Genomic DNA, 25,707 nt, shown 5'->3' with positions numbered 1-25,707 from the left:
CAATTCCATAACATCCTTGAGCCACATTTTCTTAGAACTTTTAATGGTCTATCTCCAACTATTGACATTCCGCCATCAATCTTGAGAGCAGTAATTGCTGTGATACATAAAGCAGGGAAAGATCCAGAAATATGTAGTAGTTATAGACCAATTTCTCTTATTAACGTTGATTTAAAAAATATTTGCAAAACTCTTGGTAAATAGGCTTAAGACCCTTATGCCTGTACTGATCCATCCTGATCAAGCTGGCTTTGTCTCTGGCCATGTGTCAGGATCGGGACAGGGATCCAACACGCAGAGTACAAACAGGTACAGGATACGTATACCGGACCTTAGAATGGCCGGACTAACGTAAGGAGAGTATAGAGAATGGTCAGAGACAAGCCGAGGTCGAGGGAACGAGAGGACAGGTAAGCGAGGAACAAGCCGGGTCAAGGATAACAGAGGTAAACAGAGTAAGTCAAACAAGCCGGGTCGGAACCAAAGGGATAACAGAAAATACCAGAGCACTGTGTGACTAGACAGGCTAGAACCACGACAGGGCAATGAGCAAATGGGAGAAGCAAGTTTAAATACCCTGGCTCGGAGAGAGAGAGACACGCCTCCGACGAGATCTGATTAGTCTCTAAAGGATTGAGTGACAGGTCTTTCCGGGCTGGCGTCATGACGTCGGTTTCCGGACGTCCTGCTACAAAAGGAAGTGACTCCCTCGCGGCCGGCGTTTACGTGACCGGGAGGACCGCGAGGAACAGAGGAAACAGCCCGTCCGGAGGGATAGACGTCTAAGTCTCTGCCTCTCTCGGAGGTAGAGACTTCAGGTACCCTGACACCATGAAGCCAGAGATAATACTACTAAAATCTTGAATGTAATACATGGAGCTATAATAAATAAAAGTCCTACAGCTTTGTTAACTATAGATGCTGAGAAGGCCTTTGACAGGGTGGATCAGTCCTATCTGTTTGCAACTCTAGAGGCATGGGGTCTTGGCCCGAGATTTTGCAATTGGGTACAGACATTGTATAGAGGTCCTTCTGCTAATGTCCGTGTTAACGGTCAACTTTCCAACCCTTTATTTATTAGCAACGGCACCCGTCAGGGCTGTCCATTGTCCCCTCTTCTTTTTGTTTTAACATTTGAACCTTTTTTAGAAGCCATACAAAAGAATATTGACATTAAAGGATATAAGTATACGGGAGGAGAGGTTAAATTAACTGCTTTTGCTGATGACATTTTATTTACGCTTATAGAACCCCGATATACATTTCCTTATGTTCATGAGGAATTGGAGAAATGTGGTGGCTTATCTAATTTTAAAGTAAATGCAGATAAGTCTGAAATACTGGGAGTGGGGATAAATATAGGAATTAAAGAGGAATTACAAAAGCTATATAAAATTTTAAGTGAACAGACACTAGTATAACATACCTAGGGACACAACTGACAGTACATTTAAAAGATTTATTTAAATTGAATCATGGAAAATTATTGAGAAAGATTGAAGAAGATCTAAAAAAAATGGAACCAGGCTTCTTTCTCATTGATCGGGAGAGTAAATATTATAAAAATGATGATTCTACCCAAGATATTATACCAATTTCAGACATTGCCTGTTTCACTGCCAAGAGACTTTTTTAGAAAACTGTGATCTACATTCCTTTCATTGATATGATATAATAAAACTCCACGTATTGCGTATAATACATTGACACTACCTGTCGAGAGAGGTGGCTTGGGCCTCCCGCATATCTATAGATACTATGTCGCGGTATTATGTGCGCGAATTAGAGAATGGACAGCTATAGATAAGGGGAAGCCATGGTACAAGATAGAACAGGATTTTATAAAGGTTAAGTTGGAGACCCTGCCTTGGCAGAATTGTAAATTAAATTTACTATCACCCTCTAAACATCCAATTATAAACCACACCATACAGATTTGGAGAAGGCATAAAGATAGATGGGGGCTATCCCTGGGATTATCTGTATTCTTTCCAATAGCATCTAATTTTGATTTCCGTTTGGGCCGGGCCATAAACTACTGGAAAAGTTAACAGGAGAAGCAGTATCAAGATAAGATTATATTTCAATAATCTAATGCAAAGCCATTGTAACATGAGAAAAATCTATCTGTTATAATTTTTCCCCTTGCTGTATTGACAAGATACAAGTAGGGGTCAGTAGAGTAGTTTATTTAGTTGAAATGCTGTATTTCATGTGATCTTGTGCACAACATATTAGCCTTCATGAGCTTCGTGAAATCTTTAGCTGAGTAATGTGTAAACGTACGAAAACAGGCTGACCCCCGTTTGCGAGTTTGTAGGCAGAAATGTTTGAACAAACAATTGTTAATTGTAACCATATTGTAATGAAAAGAGTAGGGGTCAGTATTGTGGAGTGTTTCCAAAATGCTGTCTTTTGTGTGATCTATGTACACAAAAGATTAGCCGAGTTGAATATGATAAAACGTACAAACAGGTTGGCCCCCATTCGGGAGTTTGTACAAACGAATGCCAGTAATTTACATCCTGTTCCAAATTATTATGCAAATTCTATTTAAGTGTCACAAAGATTAAATATTTTGCTTTTCAGTTTAACTCATGGGTGGCATTGTGTCTCAGGGCTCTTTTGATCACTGAAAACAATCTCGGACACCTGTGATAATTAGATTGCCAGGTGAGCCCAATTTAAGGAAAAAAAAACTACTAAAGGAGGGTGTTCCACATTATTAAGCAGAGCACCATTTTCATGCAATATGGGGCAGAAAAAGGATCTCTCTGCTGCCGAAAAGAGTGAAATAGTTCAATGCCTTGGACGAGGTATGAAAACATTAGATATTTCACGACAACTGAAGCATGATCATCGCACTATTAAGAAATTTGTGGCTGATTCAGAGCACAGATGGGTTTGTGCAGATAAAGGCACATTGAGGAAGATTTCTGCCAGATTCATGCATCGGATCAAGAGAGCAGCTGCTAAAATACCATTACATAGCAGCAAACAGATATTTGAAGCTGCTGGTGCCTCTGGAGTCCCACGGACATCAAGGTGTAGAGTCCTCCAGAGTCTTGCAACCGTGCATAAACCTTCTATTTGGCCTTCACTAACCAATACTCACAAGCAGAAACTGCTGCATTGGGCAGAAAAATACATTAAGACTAATTTTCAAACAGTCCTGTTCACTGATGAGTGCCGTGCAACCCTGGATGGTCCAGATGGATAGAGTAGTGGAGGGTTGGTGGACGGCCACCCTGTTCCAACAAGGCTGTGACGTCAGCAAGGCGGTGGTGGAGTCATGTTTTGGGCTGGAATCATGGAAAGAGAGCTTGTCGGCCCCTTTAGGGTCCCCGAAGGTGTAAAGATGACCTCTGCAAAGTATGTGGCGTTTCTGACTGACCACTTTCTTCCCTGGTACAGAAGGAAGAACTATGCTTTCCGTAATAAAATCAAATCATCTTCATGCATGACAATGCACCATCTCATGCTGCAAAGAATACCTCTGCATCAATGGCTGCTATGGGGATAAAAGGAGATAAAGTCATGGTGTGGCCTCCATCCTCCCCTGACCTCAATCCTATTGAGAACCTTTGGAGCATCCTCAAGCAAAAGATCTATGAGGGTGGGAGGCAGTTTACATCCAAACAGCAGCTCTGGGAGGCTATTCTGACATCTTGCAAACAAATTCAAGCAGAAACTGTCCAAAAACTCACAAGTTCAATGGATGCAAGACTATCAAATAAGGGGTCCTATGTTAAAATGTAACATGACCTGTTAAAATTTTTAAAAAGTTAAAATGTTGTTATAAGTTTGATTGAAATAGCTTTCAATTTCATTAAATATGCTGCAAACACAACAAACGACAATTTTCAGTTCTTTACAAAATATAAAGTGTTTTTGAAACTTACTGTGCGTAATAATTTGGAACGGTGCATTGTAAGTTTTATATGTTTTAAAAAATACTGTTATCATTAGGAGGTTTGTACAATAAAATTTGAATTGAACTCTTAATAGTTGATAACATGATAATTATGCTGACTGTTATTTACATCAATTATTTAGGTAAAAGAGAAAAATATAATTTGCATAATAATTTGGAACAGGGTGTAAACCCATCGACTTTGTTCGGCAACAAACAGAGAACAAACAGATGTATGAAAATAGTCATAGTAAGTAGTACAACTTGTGAAACTATGCAAAATGTAAACGTAAAAGATAGACCCGTGATGACGCCGTTGGACTGCGACTGGTGCAATGGGTAGGTCATTGTCTTACGGTTTAGTGAGTATCTGGACTCTATCCTCGGCAATGACTGCTTGAAAGGAGCTGTTTGGATGCAAAACCCGTGGCTCCTGCCTGGAACAGCTAGAGTAGAAGAACCTCATGGAGAACAGGTAATTTTCCAAAATGGTGATCTGAACGAAACCAGAAGTGAATCACATGCAAATCGTTAGACCTCGGATGGTATGGAGTAAGGTAAGGGGTTCCCTTACATAGGTAAGTAACATATAAGACCCTCCCACAATTACAGGCCAATCGGCCTTAAAATAAATATATATATAAATAAAAAAGTTGGTTCGGTTTGGTTTGGAAATTCAGTAAAAAAAAGTAAACAAAAAAGTTTTTTTTAAAAATGTCTGCTTCGGCAATTTGGACTAATGGCATTTGGTTCGGTTCGGCACTTTGGCAATTCAGAACTTTAGTCATTCGGAACCCTAACCTTAACCCCTAACCCTATCCACTTGTTTTGCCACTTTTCAGAAATCCAAAGCACTTCAGAACTTCGAACTTCGGACATTCGGAAGCATTGGATGTCCAAATTGCATGAAATTCAAAACAAATTGCACATGTCTAATGTTTAATCATATATAAATAGTACCTATGTTAATAATATTGAATATTCATGGATAGAATTCCAATGAAGAAATGCCATTATTATTAAATATTAGCTGAATGTGTGCAAAATACATGTGTTTATCACATGCTGTCACATTATTTACTACACATTCACTACTATTAACTACTGAGTGTGTGCAAAAGACATGTGTTTATCACATGCTGTCACATTATTAACTACACATTTTCACAAACAAATACACACAATATTACAAGAAACAGATACTACTAAAAATAATTAACTTTACGTTATAAATTTGAAGGATTGATACAAAGTTCCATTGTATTAGAGGTAAAAGGTAAAAGAAAGAGCAGATGCGTCAAAATCTATTTTATGGCCCAAAACCCAGACAGTCAGTCTAATAAATTCTTTGAAGAATGAAACATCTGTGATTGACAGGGACATAAAAATAAGAAATTATGACGTCAAATGAGTCACAAAATTCAATTAACCCCTTTATACAAAGTGGTAGTTGAACTTCCTGGTGTTACAATGCCATCTATTGACCAATGTCTAGATGATAATCTCAGGTTTTTAATGCCCAGCGACTCCAACAATCGCTGGACCTCCGTCCAGAGGGGCTGAATCACTGGGCATGTCCACCATATGTGGAAAAACGAACCAGTCTCTTTGGAGCACCTCCAACACGTTGGTATTACATTAGGGTAAATCTTGTGTAGCCGTAGCGGCGTCATATCCCATCTATACAGCAGTTTCCTATGTGCTTCGATATGTGTGTAGCATCTAGTGAGTTTAGAGAGACCATTGAGAGCTTGTACCCATTCCTCGTTTGACAATTGGAGGGAGCAATCTTCCTCCCTTTTCTCTTTACATAGGGGAATTTGTTATGGAACCACACTTTCCCACATCTTATAGCATAGGGAGATTGTCTTGGGTTTGCCCGGCGCGGCCCAACATCTGTCTATGATTCCCTCAGCTGGAATGATTTTCCTTTGTGTGTTGTCGAGCTTGTGTACATGGGTCAGCATGGTACCTTTGAGGGCCTACTTCTTCAGGTACCCCCCGCAATCTTATGTTATTTCTTCTTTCTCTATCCTCATTATCTGCTATTTTCCCCTCAAGGAATTGTACCTTCTGTTGTAGTGCGGTGTGTGCTTCAGCTAGCTCGTTGTGGGCTTCCCTCAGCCCTTCTGTCGCCTCCTCTAGATGTGCCGTCCTATCTCCCAGGGCTTGGATGTCCGCCGCCATTTTAGAAAAATCTGACCTGAGGTTAGATTGCAATGCTTGCAGCATGCTGCTCATGGAGGCATCCATGGCTGGCTGTGTATATGGGGGATCTGGGAGTTCTTGGCTCTCACCCAGTTCGCGGTCTGTAGCTGTGGGGCTCTGTCCGTCGGCGCCATCTTGGTTTCCACTGTGACCCACCACGCTGTGTGAGTGCAGAGTTTTTTGCTTCAGTTTTTTCGCCGATTTGGTGGCCATGTCGTCCCCTGTGCCCTCCTTAGCGTTAAGGTAAGTTGCTGGCGGTGTATCGCTGTGGTACACGCTGTGTTAGCCCACAGAATGGCAGAGCTCACTGATTATGCGTCTGCTTCCATGCAGAGTTAGGCCACGCCCCCGAATGTATGGTTTTAGAGTTATGAAAGTTGGGTAGAAAGTATGTTTTAACTGCATGTGTAATTGAGTTTCCTCTCAGGATAAGGGAAGGGAATATGTGGGATGTAACTGTGATATGATTGGTTGTTTTATCCCTCCCTGTGGGCGGTCCTGTATTTGCAACAACTGTAATAAAAACCAGGCTGGGTGTGCCAGCACCTCAGATTCTGCTTGACCCTCAAACCGAAGTGTCGTCTCATATTTGGGGGAATTGGATTGTATGCTGATTGCCAGGAGTGTAAGCGGATTGTATGCTTTTCCTGTTCAGCTATTCCAGTGTTCGTGTGTTTCCAGTTCGGGAGTTGGTGAATACATGCAGTTTTGCAGTTCGTGAGATTGGTGCTTGCAGTAGCTGCTGGTCTATGGGAAAGGGGATTATCGCCTAAACGGTTTTTATCCTCTTGTGAGTGAAATGGTCCATTACATAGGGTGATGCTGAACTTTTTATAATATGTGTTGTCCAACCCATCAGGTCCGAGGGCCTTTCCAAACGGTAGGGTTTTCAGTACATCGATTATTTCCTTCTCGCTTATCGGTTTTGTGAGTTCTATCTGTTGTTGGTCTGTGAGTCGGGGCAGGTGTATGTCTCTCAGGTATGCTTGCATTTCTCTCTCTACTGGTTGGGGGGTGGCAGGGTCTAGTCTCAGATTGTACAGCTTAGCATAATAATGTGCAAACTCATTGCTTATGGCTTTCGGTTTCGTGAGATTTAAACCCGTATGCGAGGTGAGGTAGGAGATTTGTGTGAGGCCTGTCTGGCTCTCAGTCAGTTTGCTAGCTTTGTTGCCTAGGAAATATTGAGTCAGTTTCAAACATTTCAGATTATATTCTGTGCGTTCCAAGGCTTGTTGATGCAGACTTCTATTGATTTGTAATATGTGCTGGCACCTATCATCAGTGGGAGAGAGTTGGTTTTGGAGATTTATGTCATAGATCTCCTTTTGCAGCTCTAGTGTTCTCTTTTGTGTCTGTTCCCTGAGGTAGGAGGCCCGCCTTATCAGCAGTCCCCTCACCACTGGTTTGTGAGCCATCCAGACCGTTGTGGGTGTGACATCTGGCATCACATTGTCCACAAAGTACTGTTCTAGTTGTGTGATCAGTTCAGCCATGAACTGTGTGTTGAGCAGGAGAGAATAGTTGATTCTCCGGTGGCTGCGGTGTTTGAAATCATAGAGATCTATAATTTCTAGGAGTACTGGCGTGTGGTCCGACCATGTGATGTGTGCTATGTTACAGGCCATGATTTGGTTTAAGTGGGAACCCAGGAGTAGAAATCCATCTGTAACGGCAACCCCAGGCATAAAATTTGTTAACCACCGTTTAGTAGATCTTCCCCTTCCAGAGACACAGGCAAAGCTACTGCAGAAACCCAAACTCTCGAATAGGATACCAAGTAGCACTCAAAACTCCCGAACTGGGACCTCACGAATAGCTGCTAGAAGCTGAACAGGAAAAGCACCCAAGCGGCTTACACTCCTGGCAATCAGTCTCTAACAGCATACAGTAAATCCCCCCAAGAACGAGACAAAGCTCCATGTTGAGGGTCAAGCAGTGAAGAGATAATAAAATACAATAAAATACACAAGGTTACATTTATTACATAAAATACAGACATGCAACATATTCCCAGATAGCTTAGGTCTGAGCACACCTTATTACTGAACGGCGCTCAGACCACACGCATACAGTTCAATTGCCATGGAGCCAAAGTCTTTCCCATAGTCTTTCATTATACAAATGGGCACCATGGCATAACTATCTGTGGTATCACCGCTCAAACAGGGCAAGCACCGAATGACCCGGCTTTCATGTCTTTGCAGGGGAAAATCAAGCGTTTCAACATGGGGCCCTAGTCTAAAGGCAGCAGGCGGGCAACCAGGCTCCTCTCGTCACACCATCTATCCTAGAGTAAGAATTGTGTACAGAGAAGTGTGTGTATGCCTTTTCTGAGGGGTGTGTGATTCTCCATGTGTCGTAGAAGTGGTAGGAGTGTAGCAGGGACTGGAGGGCCTTGCCCTGTCGTTTGAGGGTCTTATATCTACTGCTAGCTCTAGGCAAAGTCGAGTCCATGGTCGGGTCAAAAATGTGGTTAAAGTCGCCACAGATGAGCATGATTCCCCTTGTATAGATGACAGGGTTTGAAATATTTTGTGCAAGAAGTTTCTCTGGTTTTGATTGGGCGCGTATACGTTTGCAATTATGTATAGCATGCCGTTGATCGTTCCCACTATCACTACATATCTTCCCATAGGGTCCACATGTTGCGAGTGTAGGGAGAAGTAGACATGTCTACTTAATAATAAAGAGGTGTCCTTGGCCTTTGTCGGGGCAGTGGAATGGAACTGGTGTGGATAGCCCACAGCCAAGATCGCGGGGTGGTCATTTGTGCGGAAGTGGGTCTCCTGCAGTCAAACCACATGTGCTCCTTGCTTCTTTAATTCACGGTTCAGAAGGTGTCTTTTTGCAGGGACATTCAGTCACCTTACATTATGTGTGCATATTTTCAAGTAGGGTCGGACATGAAAGGTTGTGCAGTGTATTGTGAGTGATTATCTGAAACAGGGTGGCTCGCTCCTCCCAGTGCCATCAAGCAGAGCAGGCCGACCCCTGGGGTCTTTGATGACCTCCCACATTTGTGTTGGCAGAAACTTAGTCTGGGTCCCCAGTGGAGCATGCGGTAAGCTGTGCTTCGCTGGGTATAACAAACTGAAAACATAACCAAATAGAAAAGGAAATATATACAAAAATAAACATTGCCCTATTTGTGGCTTGGCACTTCATCCAAATGCCGTGGGGGTAGAAGCTCTTGGCTCCTATACTTGGGGGAGGATGCTCCATCTTGTCTAAGGCATTGTTTTTCTTCTCTTTTTTTTTTTCTCGTTAAAGAACCACTTTGCCTCCCACGTGTTATCCCTCTCCCTATCTGAGGCTTCCCCCTGTGGCCGTCAAATGTTATTATTATTATATTTTTTTTTTATTATTATTTTTTTATTCTATGATTTGGTACAGAGATATGTGTACCTTTTGGGTAGTGTTGGTGTGTCTGGGCGCTTGGGGAGGTGTCATGGGGATCTGTATTACCCCTCAGCCCTCTTGATCATCAGTTTTGTCCCCTGCCCCTCTAAACGGTGGTGTCTACCCATTGTGCTGTATCTTACCCCAAGAAGAGTAACCCATATTATTTAACTCAAACTGGCCACAGGCAGGTACCCCTAGCTGATGCGTGGATCGGTATGCCTCCCTGAGTCCTTTGCTCGTACATTCTATGTACGTTTCCCTCTCTTCCAGTCCGGTATTAACCATCTTGGCTCTTTGGACAAATTGCTCGGGGGCTCTGGTTCGATGCCCCATTCTCCCAGGATGCAGGTTCCTTCTTCTGGGGTAATCAGGACCGTAGTTTTGCCTGCTCTTTGCACCAGCAGCTTGACTGGGTATCCCCAGCGGTACACAGTGCGGTGTGTTCTGAGCGCTGCAGTGATGCTGTGGAAATCTCTTCTTCTCTGCAGGGTGAATGCTGAGACATTCGCAAACAGCATACTGCCACGGTACTGCTCCGGTAGGTCTTTGCAGGTTCTTCTGCTTCTTAGTATGACTTCTTTAGTGTGGTAATAGTGCATGCGCACCAATATATCTCTGGGGGTGTCTGGCGTCAAGAACCTGGGCCATGCCGTTCTGTGAATGCGGTCGAAGAGGGGAATGTCTTATTTATATAACGGATATCAGGCACCAGTACTCGGAGGTAGGCCGTGACATGCGCTGCAATATCGTTTAGGCCCACGGTCTCAGCCACCCCTCGTAGACGCCAGCTATTTAGGCAGCTTCTGTCCTCCATGTCAGCTAGTTTTACATTATGCGCCACAATACGCTCAGCCATCTGCACCAGCCTGTCTGCCAGGTCATTGTGTGCCTCTTCAGCGTCGGCCATTTTCTCCTCCATTCGTGATGTTCTGGAGCCGAGATCTCATATCTCCTTCCTCGGGTCTTCTATGGAGGTTTGCACACTTCATTATTTTGTCTGACATCTCGTTTAGCATGTCTCGCCTGGGTCAATGGTGCCTGGTCGCTAGCCACATAGGGAATTGTCTCTTGGTTTTCGTCGGCGCCATCTTGGTTTCCCGCCGTCGGTGGTGGCTCTTTCTATTGGTTTTGTTTCGTGGTGAAAAACTGTGCCTTGTCCGATTTTTCCATGTGTCTCTTTGATTTAGGGTGAGACATTGCTGCTGTAGAGAGTGTTGCTTGCCGTTATTTTGTGGTGCAAATGCTCAGATTAGCCCTGTATCACGGAGCTGCAATTACATGCGGCTTGTCCCGTTGGTGTCCAGGCCACGCCCCCCGAGCTGCACCCTTTTTAATGTTATGTTGCTGGTCTTGTCCTCCTGTCTTGCTTGTCCTGTATCCAGAAGCCCTTCTGCTACACTGTTATCTGTGTTTGTATTTTAACTGCCTTCCTTAAATATCAGTACACTTATTGTTTGTCTGATTTGTGTGTATATTGGTTTCTTTGCAGTCTGGTTTCTACCCTAAAGTGGTTGTTGCACTGGTCAGCACTCCTTTCCGACCAAAACCCTGAGTTAATTATATTATGTAACACCTATTGTGCAATGTGTCTTGATGTACAACAGGAAATTAAGTTATCATGTCTTGACCTAATTATGTCCCAGACACCAAGACACCAAGGAGTTGTTTGCGCAGCTCTTGCTGAAGACCCCATGCTGTGTGCTGGGATAAATGCATGTGGTTTTCCATGACATAAACAGTTCTCTTGTTTTACCCAATAAGACAGGTCTTGTCCACTATATTGGAGAATTTACAAGGTTCCAGAGTGCTATAATGACTGTATGCTGTAGCTGAATCCAGGACCAGCGGAGGATAAGAGTAGCAGTCACCAAGGGACACTAAGACTTGTAGGACATTTAATACGAGCAGCTGTGACATATGAGGCAATAATTATAATCCCAAAACTGGGTGGAGGGAGGCTCTAGCTATGAGTTGGGCTGATGTGATATTTGAGATAGATAAAATGAGAGTATTGAGGTTGGTGGAGATTCGCTGTGGGTCAAGACAGGGGAGGTTTCTGCAAAACTGATGTACCAAGGGTGGTATAATCTGGGTAGGGGGTATGCTGATGTCAAGTTCAGCAGATTGTGGAAATGGAACACTGGAGAGATAAGAGGTGGCACAGAGATTGGTGAAGATTAGTTCAAGAGTGATATCAGCTGTTGCTAAATTAGACCATCACATGAGGGCAAAAGGAGGAGGTTAAAAAGAGCAGTTGGGAGGCATTAGGGCAGTTAGGATTGCTGATTAGGATATTAAAGCCCCCAAGTACAAGATAATGCTAGAGGTGAGGGTGTGGGGTAGCTAGGAAGAGAAGTGTTCAATGAAAAGTTTAGGATGACAAGGGGGTGATAAATGACGATTCGTAAAGGAGTAGGTTGACATAGGTGGACAGTGTGGACTTAAAAGGAAGTAAAAGATAAGGCAAGGAATATTGCTGAAAAAGTACACTGGAGTGAGAGGAGGATGCCTACACCACCTCCTTTAGAGTGGAGTCTGGAAGTGTGGGAGAATTGTAGCCCACCAAAACATATAGCTCAATAAGTAGCACTATCAGAGGTGGGCCGCCAGGTATCAGTAAGTGCTAGTAGTGTCAGAGAATTTGAGATGAAGAGGTCATGTATAGCTGTCAATTTCAGAAGGCTGTAGACAGAGCGGGTGTTCCAGAGTGCACACTGAATGTTTGTAGATGAGGATCAATGGCAAGGTACTTGGATGACAATCATGGGGTTTCTGGTAGGCTTAGTGTGAGAACGGAGAAGGGCAAGGGCCCTGGATAGACAACACCAGCTGCTAGACAGTGACAATAAGTGAGAGTGGGTTTTGTATGGATGGGGTCTAGGATGAGATAATTTGGAAATATGACAGAGGGAACAGAGAAATGAGTGCAGGGCATGAAATGAGAGAAGGAGGGGTCATCAGAAAGGGGGAAATGAGTAGCTGTAATTTCTGCTTAGCCAACATTGTGTGTGAGATTCTAATTATAATTTAAACAATGAGCTTAAGGTGGGCAGGTTTGGAAGGTAACCAAGTTCCCTGCAGGTCTGAGGCTAGATAGTATTTAACTCAGGCTTTGGGAAAGCTATATTACGGTCAGGTAGGCCTGCAATAAAGCAAGAAATTGGGAGAAGCAACAGATGAGGTGAGGGTTATTCAAGCAAAGAAAGTGTTTGGGTATGTATCAATAAAAGAAGAGAGGGGAGAAAGGGCAGAACTCACATGTAGGGAAATACATGAATTGAAGAAATAAATACCCCACACCCACACAAGTGCAGCAAACATAAAAGCAGGCAATTACTGTCTACTGGTCTGTCTCACTCCATAGCTGTCCTGCATGAAAATATTTAGATTTTTCTAAATTTCAATTCAGACAAAACCAAATGCTGAATACATATTAGTCTAATCTCACTTTTTTTTTTTTTTAATTCTTTATTTTTGTTTGTGCATAAGATTAACATGTGAATTTACACTGCCACAATAGCTGGTGCATTCAAGTTGGAAACACGCATTGTTACATGGCATTATTGACATTGCACTTTTTTTTTTGTAGTTATATAAACAGGATAAAACATTAGTGATGTACATAGCTTAGAGAGAATGAGAATCATAACATATAAACACATCGCTTTTGTTTTCTACGCAGTAGATTAATATGCTGTGTCAGATGCTAGGCTGAAACATGTAAAGTTGTTCTGATTGTAAATTAAGCAGACACGTTACACATTACGACAATACATATGAAGCGGTCAAACTTTAGGACTAAACATAACCTAAGCTGATTAATGAGATGGTCAGACATATCTCTTGTCTAGCTAGGTAGAGATTAAGTGGTTGTTATGCTATCCTTAGAGTATAATATGAGTAACAGGAGAAACAAATGCCAAAAACAAAAGCAGCATCAACATTTTAGATTAAGCTTTAGATTTTAAATTTTCCACCTCAGGTGGGACCCTGGCCAGAGAAGCGATCAGTGGTCGCAGTCCAGGTGGCCCTAATCTCACTTTTAATAGGCAAGCATATCTTGCCAAAGCCAAAGGGGCATTTCAATTGTTTTTTTCTCAAGGTATATCCAAAAAACAAAACAAAAAGGAAAAAACACAACCACCCCCAATCTCCCCCCCCCCTTTTAAAACATTTTACTTGCTAAACCACTGGAGCAATGCATATAGATTTCACAATAGTGCACTTTCTATTTCAGCAAACCAGATAACCTTGCCACTTTGCCTTTGAGCTTTACTTCATTGAATAGTAGTAAATAATTTCAATGTATGTACCTCTTGTGTAGAGTTATCTTGAATTAGGCTATAGAGTGGTATGATCCGAGTGATCTCCAGAAGCACTGGGGTGGGGCTGACCTGTTCTTTACCAGGTCTTCTGCACAAGTGGCAACTGGATGGGCAACGTCCCTTTTCTTCACAGTGAATCTCCACACCTGCGATTAACTGGTCATCAGAAAACATTTGTGTCTGAAGCAATCCTGACAGATATGTTATAAATGGCATATATTTAAGCTCCTTTTTGCTTCCCAACTCTGTTGTTTCTGAGGATTTAAAAAAAATAAAAACAATTAAATGAACATAACTGCAAATAGGCAGTGTGAGAGGTTGTTTACATAAATAATTTCATCTGACACCAATTTTTTTTTTTCCTTTCTACAAAGGGATATAGAAGTATAGATCTTGGCTAAACACTCCCAGTATCTAGACAACTTACATGTATATTGAACATAAGATAAATGGGTCTATAATATAAAAACCTCAGAGTCGATGTTATTTATTTATGTCTTATTATTATTTGTATGTTTCATATTTTAATGACTCTGGTCTGCTGTGTCATTTCTATGAACCAAATTTAAAACTTAGCCAGGTTGTTGCATATACTGTTTTCAGCAAACCTAAAACTGTTTTTAATACTTTTTTTTTCTTCCCCTATTTCAGATAATACCAGCCAAGATAGTTTTCAAATACTTCATTGTTTAAGGCTTTGGTAAATAGTCATCATCACTAGTGTGTCCCTTCCCCCTCTCTCTCCCTTAGCTTAATCTTTATTTGAACTATATTTTAAATATTATCACCTGGAACTTAGCTTTCTTTATTTTTATCCTGTGAGAATCTATATCTCAGCATGAAAAAATAAATAAATACATCCATAAATAAATAGGAGAGGGAGGTGAGCACTGCAACTTATAGGGGTAACATTTCTCAATCTGCATTCATTCATCAGTCATACATATTCACGGTACAGTAGTGATATTTCAATTTATCGTATCTCTTATTTTACAGTCAAAGTGATCAGTTAGGATTATACTATTTCTTGTATTCGATCCTTCTTCTCTTTTTTCAACAGTTTTAACCAGTTAGTCAAAATATCATTATCTCTATAATTGTTTCTAATTTTATTTACACCTACCGTATATACTTGAGTATAAGTTGAGTTTTTAAGCACATTTTTTGTGCTGAAAAACCCCAACTCGACTTATACTCGAGTCAATGTCTGTATTATGGCAATTTACATTTACATTGCCATAATACAGACAATGGGGCTGTGTGCGTTTACTTACCTCTCCTGCAGCTCCTGTCAGCTCCCTTCTCCTCCTGCCACTGGACCACCAGGGAGTAAGAGCCCCCCCTCCCTGCCATGTATCAAGCAGGTAGGGGGGGCAGAAAAATATAATAATAATAAAATAAAATAAAATAATAATATAACAAAAAAATAATAATTAAAAAAAATAATAATAAAAATGCACCCCCCCCACCAAGGCTCTGCAACACATACACAAACACACACACACTGCACTCGTATACACACACTACACTCATACACACTCACTGCACTCCTATACACACACTGCACTCATACACACACTGCACTCATATACACACACACTACACTCATATACACACACTGCACTCATATACACACACTGCACTCATACACACACTGCACTCATATACACACTGCACTCATATACACTGCACCCATACACACACTGCACCCATACACACACTGCATTCATACACACACTGCACCCATACACACACTGCACTCATACACACACTGCATTCACACACACACACTGCATTAACACACACACACTGCATTCATTATATACACACACTGTAAATAAATATTCAATTCATATAATTTTTTTAGGATCTAATTTTATTTAGAAATTTACCAGTAGCTGCTGCATTTCCCACCCTAGTCTTATACTCGAGTCAATAAGTTTTCCCAGTTTTTTGGGGTAAAATTAGGGGCCTCTGCTTATATTCGGGTCGGCTTATACTCGAGTATATACGATATTTCCATTCGTAACTGAAATTTTACTTGTTGAACGAACAGCATTTTAGAAAATACCTGTGTCTTTTTCCAGTTTCTGGCTATGATTAGCTTCACCACTATCAAGCAGTGTGTTACCAACATTTGTTTCCATTTATTTAAGGTGTGCCATCTTAAATGTAACAGTATCATATCTGGGCAAGTCTCTATATTAATATTGTCTAATTTAAATAATGAAGATCTCACCAAACTCCACAAAGGGATCACTATTTTGCAGTTCCACCATATGTGAAGATAGTCCGCTCTTGATTCTCCACATCTCCAACATGTATTATCGTTTTCTACTGATATCCTAGACATTCTAGAAGGTACTAGATATCATTTATTTATCACCTTATAATGGATTTCCATTAGGTGGATACTGTGCACATATTGATTTGCCTAACTATTGCCTCAAACCATTTTCCTATGTCTATGTTGATATGTAGAAGTTTCTCCCAGCTTTTGATTGCTGTTGGATAATATTCTGTTACCCTAGTATCTAATAATGTAATACTCTTTGAGAATAGTTTGTTTGTTTCATTGTTATTAAATATAATTTTGATCACATTATACATGTCTCCCTGATTCATAAAATTATACTTTTTTAAATAGCTGTTCACTCTTAAGTATGAAAAGGCCTATTGAGGTGATAAAGACCTTCTCAATATATCAAAGGGTTTTACCTTATTATCTAAAAATAGATCTTCTACCGTTAAAATGTTTCCTTTTTTCCATGTTTTTAGAGAAATGTTAGGTATCTCTCTTTCAATGCACTCTATATTTTGAAAACCCAAATTTTTTTTTTTAATATCTAATTTCTTTTTATCTTTTCCTAAATGGGAACTAAATGATTTAACACATAGGAGGTAGATACTTCACATATTTTGTTATTCCATACTATATTAGCTAGATTCTTAGTTTGCATATCTCGGATTCCAACCAGAACCAGCCCTCTTTATATGTAGATTATTTCTGCAATATTGCTATATGTGAAATTATCCCCGCCTCGTAGTATTTTTCTATACTCGGGAAACTTAGCCCTCCTTTATTTATGTGTTTACACAACGTGTCTGTTTTTATCGTAGGCTTTTTGCCTCTGCATACAAAATTAGAAAAAGCTGACAACCATTTTTAACCATGGAATAGGAATTATTAGTGGTAACATCCTAAATAGTGATGTACCGAACTGTTCGCCGGCGAATAGTTCCCGGCGAACATAGCGTGTTCGCGTTCGCCACGGCGGGCGAACACATGAGCGGTTCGATACGCCCCCTATTCGTCATCATTGAGCAAACTTTGATCTTGTGCCTCACGGTCAGCAGACACATTCCAGCAAATCAGCAGCAGACCCTCCCTTCCAGACCCTCCCACCTCCTGTACAGCATCCATTTTAGATTCATTCTGAAGCTGCATTCTTAGATAGAGGAGGGAAAGTGTAGCTGCTGCTCATTTTATAGGGAAATTGATAGCTAGGCAAGGGTATTCAGTGTCCACTACAGCCCTGAAGGACTCATCTGATCTCTGCTGTAAGAACAGCACCACAAAAAGCCCTTTTTAGGGCTAGAACATCAGTCTGCTTTTTTTTTTTCTTCTGTGTAATGTAATTGCAGTTGCCTGCCTGCCAGCTTCTGTGTCAGGCTCACAGTGGATACTGTGCCCACTTGCCCAGTGCCACCACTCATATCTGGTGTCACAATAGCTTAAGCTTGACATTTAAAAATATTTTTTTTTCACTGTGATAGACTGAATAGCAGTTAGTTGTCTGCCAGCTTCTGTGCCAGGCTCACAGTGGATACTGTGTCCACTTGCCCAGTGCCACCACTCATATCTGGTGTCACAATAGCTTAAGCTTGACATTTAAAAATATTTTTTTTTCACTGTAATAGATTGAATAGCAGTTAGTTGTCTGCCAGCTTCTGTGTCAGGCTCACAGTGGATACTGTGCCCACTTGCCCAGTGCCACCACTCATATCTGGAGTCACAATAGCTTAAGCTTGACATTTAAAAAAAAAATGTTTTCACTGCAATAGATTGAATAGCAGTTAGTTGTCTGCCAGCTTCTGTGTCAGGCTCACAGTGGATACTGTGCCTACTTGCCCAGTGCCACCACTCATATCTGGTGTCACAATAGCTTAAGCTTGACATTTAAAAAAAAAAAAAATGTTTTCACTGTAATAGATTGAATAGAAGTTAGTTGTCTGCCAGCTTCTGTGTCAGGCTCACAGTGGATACTGTGCCCACTTGTCCAGCGCCACCACTCATATCTGGTGTCACAATAGCTTAAGCTTGCATTTAAAAAAAAAATTTTTCCCACTGTAATAGATTGAATAGCAGTTAGTTGCCCGCAAGTGTCTGGGTGTCAGGCCTTCAGCGTGTACTCTGCCAACCTCTGCAAGTGCACTTTGCCACTACTATCTGGTGTGACTATAGCATGCCTTTAAAAAGAAAAAAAAAGTTTTTCACTGTAAGCTAATAGCAGTCAGTGTCCTTAAAGCGGGTGTCAGACCTTCAGCGTGTACTCTGCCAACCTCTGACAGTCCACTTTGCCACTCATATCTGGTGTCACAATAGCATGCATTTAAAAACAAAATACTTTTTCACTGTTATAGATTGAATAGCAGTTAGTTGTCTTCAAGCGGGTGTCAGGCCTTCAGCGTGTACTCTGCCAACCTCTGCAAGTGCACTTTGCCACTCATATCAGGTGTGACTATAGTGTGCCTTTAAAAAGAAAAAAAAAGTTTTTCACTGTAAGCTAATAGCAGTCAGTATCCTTAAAGCGGGTGTCAGGCCTTCAGCATGTACTCTGCCAACCTCTGCAAGTGCACTTTGCCACTCATATCTGGTGTGACTATAGCGTGCCTTTAAAAAAAAAAAATAACTTTTTTCACTGTTTTAGATTGAATAGCAGTTAGTTGTCTTCAAGCGGGTGTCAGGCCTGCAGCGTGTACTCTGCCAACCTTTGCCAGTCCACTTTGCCACTCATATCTGGTGTGACAATAGCGTGCCTTTAAAAAGAAAAAAAAAAGTTTTTCACTGTAAGCTAATAGCAGTCAGTGTCCCTTAAGCGGGTGTCAGGCATTCAGCGTGTACTCTGCCAACCTCTGCCAGTCCACTTTGCCACTCATATCAGGAGTGACAATAGCGTGCTTTTAAAAAGAAAAAAAAAAGTTTTTCCACTGTAATAGATTGAATAGCAGTTAGTTGTCTGAAAGCTTCTGTGTCAGGCTCACAGTGGATACTGTGCCCACTTGCCCAGTGCCACCACTCAAATCTGGTGTCACAATAGCTTAAGCTTGACATTTAAAAAAAAAAAATAGTTTTTCACTGTAATAGATTGAATAGCAGTTAGTTGTCTGCAAGCGTCTGGGTGTCAGGCCTTCAGCGTGTACTCTGCCAACCTCTGCAAGTGCAGTTTGCCACTCATATCTGGTGTGACTATTGCATGCCTTTAAAAAGAAAACAAGTTTTTCACTGTAAGCTAATAGCAGTCAGTGTCCTTAAAGCGGGTGTCAGACCTTCAGCGTGTACTCTGCCAACCTCTGCCAGTGCACATTGCCACTCATATCTGGTGTCACAATAGCGTGCATTTAAAAACAAAAAACTTTTTCCCCTGTTATAGATTGAATAGCAGTTAGTTGTCTTCAATCGGGTGTGTCAGGCCTACAGCGTGTACTCTGCCAACCTCTGCCACCGTACAGTGCCACTCATAACAGTAGCTTGCACGCATAGTACCACTAATCCAAAAAAAAATGACAGGCAGAGGCAGGTCACCCCGCAGGGGCCATCTTGGTCGTGGTGCTCTGATTCCCTTTGGCCCTAGAATAATGCCCAGCTTTCAGAGGCCACGTAATCTGAACTTGAAAAGTTCTGAGGACATAGTTGACTGGCTAACACAGGACACCCAATCTTCTACAGCTTCCGCTCGGAACCTTGACACACCATCCTCCTCCAGCTTAGCTTCGGGCACCTCTCAAGATACCACTCACCCGCCTGCCGCCACCACCAACACTAGCACCACAGCCACTTCACTTTGTATGTCAGAGTGGTTATTCACACATCCGTTTGAAGGAATGAGTGATGCACAACCATTATTGCCAGAGGATGTAGATAACAGGGATATGTCTCAGGCAGGCAGCATTACACACATGGACGTACGGTGTGATGATGATGATGCTGTTGTACCTGCTGCTGCTTCCTTTGCTGAGTTGTCAGATACAAGTGAAGCGGTTGATGATGACGATGCGTCCATGGATGTCACTTGGGTGCCCGCTCGGCAAGAAGAAGAACAGGACAAAAGTTCAGATGGGGAGACAGAGAGGAGGAGGAGGAGACGAGTTGGAAGCAGGGGGAGGTCGTCACAAGGAGCTAGTGGCACAGCCAGGCAGCATGCATCGGCACCCGGGGTCAGCCCAACAGCACACCAATCAACGCATGCTGTATCCACCACCAGAATGCCGTCATTGCAGAGCTCAGCAGTGTGGCATTTTTTTTGTGTGTCTGCCTCTGACAACACCGATGCCATTTGCAACCTGTGCCAAAAGAAACTGAGTCGTGGGAAGTCCAACACCCACCAAGGTACAACTGCTTTGCGTAGGCACATGATCACACCTCACAAACGCCTATGGGATCAACACATGAGTACAAGCAGCACACAAACTCAAAGCCGCCATCCTCCTCCTGGTCCAGCATCTTCAGCCACGTCAACCACTGCTGTCCTCCTTTCCCCCTCTCAACCATCCGTCACTCCGTCTCTCGCAGTTCCCGCTCATCTGCCCAAAGTCAGGTGTCTGTCAAGGACATGTTTGAGCGTAAGAAGCCAATGTCAGAAAGTCACCTCCTTGCCCAGCGTCTGACAGCTGGCTTGTCCGAACTATTAGCCCGCCAGCTTTTACCATACAAGTTGGTGGAGTCTGAGGCGTTCAACAAATTTGTAGCTATTGGGACACCACAGTGGAAGGTACCCGGACAAAATTTATTTTCACAAAAGGCAATCCCCAACCTGCACTTGATTGTGCAAAAGGAAGTAATGGCATGTCTGGCACACAGTGTTGGGGCAGGGTCCATCTGACCACTGATACCTGGTCTGCAATGCATGGTCACGGCAGGTATATCACATACACTGCACATTGGGTAAACCTGCTGACGGCTGCCAAGCATGGAATGCGTGGCTCTGCAGAGGAGTCGGTGACACCGCCACAACTTGCAGGCAGGCCTGCTGCCACCTCCTCTACTCCTCCTACTCCATCCTCTTCCATAACCTCCTCGGCTGAGTCCTCTTCTGCTGCTGCATCTTGCTCCACATCAACGGCACCCCCCCCCCCCAGCTCCCCAGGTACTATTCCACATCCCGGATACGGCAGTGTCACGCTGTCTTGTGTTTGACTTGCTTGAAAGCAGAGAGTCACACCGGACAAGCACTCCTGTCCGCCCTGAATGCACAGGTGGAAAAGTGGCTGACTCCGCAGCAACTGGAGATCGGCAAAGTGGTTTGTGACAACGGAACAAATTTGTTGCCGGCATTGAAGTTGGGCAAGTTGACACATGTGCCGTGCATGGCGCATGTGTGTAATCTGATCGTACAACACTTTGTGCATAAGTACACAGGCTTACAGGACGTCCTGAAGCAGGCCAGGAAGGTGTGTGGCCATTTCAGGCGTTCCTACACGGCCATGGCACACTTTGCAGATATCCAGCGGCGAAAAAACATGCCAGTGAGGCGCTTGATTTGCGACAGCCCGACACGTTGGAATTCAACACTCCTAATGTGCGACCGCATGCTCCAACAAGAAAAAAGCCGTTAATGAATATTTGTATGACCGGGGTGCTAGAACAGCCTCTGGGGAGCTGGGATTTTTTTTGCCACATTACTGGACGCTCATGCGCAATGCCTGTAGGCTCATGCGTCCTTTTGAGGAGGTGACAAACCTAGTCAGTCGCACCAAAGGCATCATCAGCGACATCATACCATTTGTTTTCTTCCTGGAGCGTGCCCTGCGAAGAGTGCTGGATCAGGCCGTAGATGAGCGTGAAGAGGAAGAGGAAGAGTTGTGGTCACCATCACCACCAGAAACAGCCTTATCAGCATTGCTTGCTGGACCTGCGGCAACGCTGGAAGAGGATTGTGAGGAAGAGGAGTCAGAGGAGGAATGTGGCTTTGAGGAGGAGGAGGAAGACCAACCACAACAGGCATCCCAGGGTGCTCGTTGTCACCTATGTGGTACCCGTGGTGGTGTACGTGGCTAGGGGGAAGAACATACCTTCATTGAGATCACTGAGGAGGAGGAACGGGAAATGAGTAGCTCGGCATCCAACCTTGTGCAAATGGGGTCTTTCATGCTGTCGTGCTTGTTGAGGGACCCTCGTATAAAAAGGCTGAAGGAGAACGACCTGTACTGGGTGTCCACACTACTAGACCCCCGGTATAAGCAGAAAGTGGCGGAAATGTTACCAAATTACAACAAGTCGGAAATGATGCAGCATTTGAAAATAAATTAAAAAGTATGCTTTACACAGCGTATAAGGGTGATGTCACGGCACAACGGAAATCTAACAGGGGAAGAGGTGAAAGTCATCCTCCTCCTCCCACTACCATGCCGGCAAGGACAGGACGCTTTAAAGACGTGTTGTTGATGGAGGACATGCAGAGCTTTTTAAGTCCTACGCATCGCCACAACCCTTCAGGATCCACCCTCAGAGAACGACTCGACCGACAGGTAGCAGACTACCTCGCCTTAACTGCAGATATCGACACCCTGAGTAGCGATGAACCCCTTGACTACTGGGTGCGCAGGCTTGACCTGTGGCCTGAGCTATCCCAATTTGCGATAGAACTTCTGGCCTGCCCCGCTTCAAGTGTCCTGTCAGAAAGGACCTTCAGTGCAGCAGGAGGTATTGTCACTGAGAAGAGAAGTTGCCTAGGTCAAAAACGTCTAGATTACCTCACCTTTATTAAGATGAATGAGGGATGGATCCCGAAGGGACTGACAGGGGCGATACATTCGACTAAAAAAGGCCTGAGGAGATGAGCTGCCTTGGGCTAAACATGGTCCACACGCTGCTGTATTTTAGCTCTGAATGCCGGTTGACTTGCGTGACTTATCCGCCACCAACTAGGGTTCAAGCCGCAATGTTTTAGGGCACTTTCTGCCTGGGAAACAAACATCAATTTTTATGGCCGCTGCTACAGCAACGGCTGCAACAATACCTAATTTTTCAGGCATGTATACATGCCTAATTTTTCGGCCCTCTGGTGTTGCACTGTGGCTTCAAAAACAAAACCAAAACAAAAGGCACATAACAGGGATTAAACTGATAGGAATAGTACTACTTAACACACCACTCCTATCTGGTGGCACATTAGATTGCACGCGCAGTGCCCCAAATTTGAAGTAGGAGGACCGACCAAGCATCTTTTTCCATCTCCCGGTTCCTAAAATCGATGCCATATACAGGTCCCCTGATAGGGCGCCAGCTCGTTATTCTCTTGGGAGCCAGCTCGTTATTCTCTTTTTCACTTCACTAGGGACACTTTACTGCACTATGGGCACTTAGACCCACTCTTTGTCTTGCACACTGTTATTCCTAGCCAGCATCTGTGATGGGAAATCAGGCAGCCATCTAAACGTTTAGATTGAGCTTTAGCTTAGAACACCCTTGAAGGTGTTTAAGGAGATTAGGGCTAGTTTAGAGGATTTTTCTTAGACCTCTCTGAGTCTTTGTAGCCCTTCTACCTATCCAGCATTTCTGGAAACTAGCTAAGAGAAAGGGTGGCTGTGTGTCTGTGATACATTTAACTTTATATCACCTTATTGACACTTTATCACTCCGGTCTCTATACTCTCTGCCTATACCCATCTATTTATTGGGAATTTCCTTGCCCCTGCCAATATTATATAATAGGTAATAGTATTACCATTATTACACAATTAGGTCTCTGAGGACAGGTGTCAATCCATATCTGCCAAGTGACCCTATGTAGGGGGAACAGTCCCTATTCTGCTCTGTGTCAGTGTGTATCAGCGGCTCTGAGAACAGGTGTCAATCCATATCTGCCAAGTGACCCTATGTAGGGGGAACAGTCTCTATTCTGCTTTGTGTCAGTGTGTATCATGATCTCTGAGGACAGGTGTCAATCCATATCTGCCAAGTGACCCTATGTAGGGGGAACTGTCTATATTCTGCTCTGTGTCAGTGTGTATCATGATCTCTGAGGACAGGTGTCAATCCATATCTGCCAAGTGACCCTATGTAGGGGGAACTGTCTATATTCTGCTCTGTGTCAGTGTGTATCATGGTCTCTGAGGACAGGTGTCAATCCATACCTGCCAAGTGACCCTATGTAGGGGGAACAGTCTCTATTCTGCTCTGTGTCAGTGTGTATCATGATCTCTGAGGACAGGTGTCAATCCATATTTGCCAAGTGACCCTATGTAGGGGGAACAGTCTCTATTCTGCTCTGTGTCAGTGTGTATCATGGTCTCTGAGGACAGGTGTCAATCCATATCTGCCAAGTGACCCTATGTAGGGGGAGCAGTCTCTATTCTGCTCTGTGTCAGTGTGTATCATGATCTCTGAGGACAGGTGTCAATTCATATCTGCCAAGTGACCCTATGTAGGGGGAACAGTCTCTATTCTGCTCTGTGTCAGTGTGTATCAGGGATCCTTAGGATAGGTGTCAATCCATATCTGTCAAGTGACCCTATGTAGGAGGAACAGTCCTTATTCTGCTCTGTGTCAGTGTGTATCAGGGATCCTTAGTATAGGTGTCAATCCATATCTGCCAATTGACCCTAAGTCCCTATTCTGCTCTGTGTCAGTGTGTATCAGGGTCTCTGAGGACAGGTGTCAATCCATATGTCAAGGTGTCAATATGTCATATGTCAGGTGTCAATCCATATCCATTGTGATTTAGGAATGTTAGGTGATTTCTGCCCTTTATGGATTAAAACCAGACTCTGCATCAACTGTGTAATTTTGCCATGGATCCCCCTCCGGCATGCCACAGTCCAGGTGTTAGTCCCCTTGAAACAACTTTTCCATCACTTGTGTGGCCCGAAAGAGTCCCTGTGGGTTTTAAAATTCAAAATACAAAATAGAGTAGGGGATCATCTGCTAAATACAGATCAAATGGAAAAACATAGTGTTTAACTGTGTGAGAGTAAATGAAGATTGGCCACTCACTCTCTGCAGTGCTTAAACATTTTCCTACCTCTAGAAATTTCTCTTTTGGATTTCTAAATAGCCCCACAGTTAGTACTAATGTTGAAAAAAGGCTATATTATATATATGGCCCAACAATTAATGACAATGCCAATGATAGGCTATATTATATATATGAGGTATCCTTTCAGGATTTTTTTTTTTTTTTTTTTGGTGGCACCCCAATCAGAATGTTAGAAGAAATACATAAAAATGAAATGAAGGAAAGGGAGTGCGACATCCGTAGAAACATTCTACACAACCAAGGTTAATCCTCAAAAAAACTCCACAAGTCAATATCCAGATTTAGACCCCAAGGTTGGAGTGTTTTTAATTTATTTATCCAGAATGTTTCTCTTTGTGAAAGTTTTTTGGTCAAATCTCCTCCCCTCCAGTAGGGATCCACATGCTCAATGCCCACAAAGGAAAAATTTTGCCAACAAAATTGATTGCAAGAATTGCAATGCAGAGGTACTATATGTTTAATTGATTTTTTTCTAATGTTATTTTGATGTTCCAATATTCTTTCTTTAAGTTTTCTACAAGTTCTTCCCACATATTGTCTCCCGCATGGGCATTGGAGCATGTAGACTACGTTTTTGGTGTTACAATTTATGTTAGAT

General features: G+C 42.8%; 1 protein-coding gene across 1 annotated transcript in view; it reads right to left on the bottom strand.

Moving 5' to 3' along the window:
• ASTN2 (astrotactin 2) overlaps positions 1-25,707 on the bottom strand; it is a 925,983-nt gene that overhangs the window by 189,832 nt on the left and 710,444 nt on the right. Inside the window, exon 15 of the mRNA XM_063432386.1 lies at positions 13,840-14,105. Coding sequence (XP_063288456.1) covers positions 13,840-14,105 — 266 coding nt within the window. The remainder of the gene's footprint in view (positions 1-13,839; positions 14,106-25,707) is intronic.

The sequence above is a fragment of the Pelobates fuscus genome, chromosome 9 (genome assembly GCF_036172605.1).
Source record: "Pelobates fuscus isolate aPelFus1 chromosome 9, aPelFus1.pri, whole genome shotgun sequence".
NCBI classification, from domain to species: domain Eukaryota; kingdom Metazoa; phylum Chordata; class Amphibia; order Anura; family Pelobatidae; genus Pelobates; species Pelobates fuscus.
Note: the sequence above shows the minus strand (reverse complement) of the source record. Positions and strands in the feature narration are given on the sequence as shown.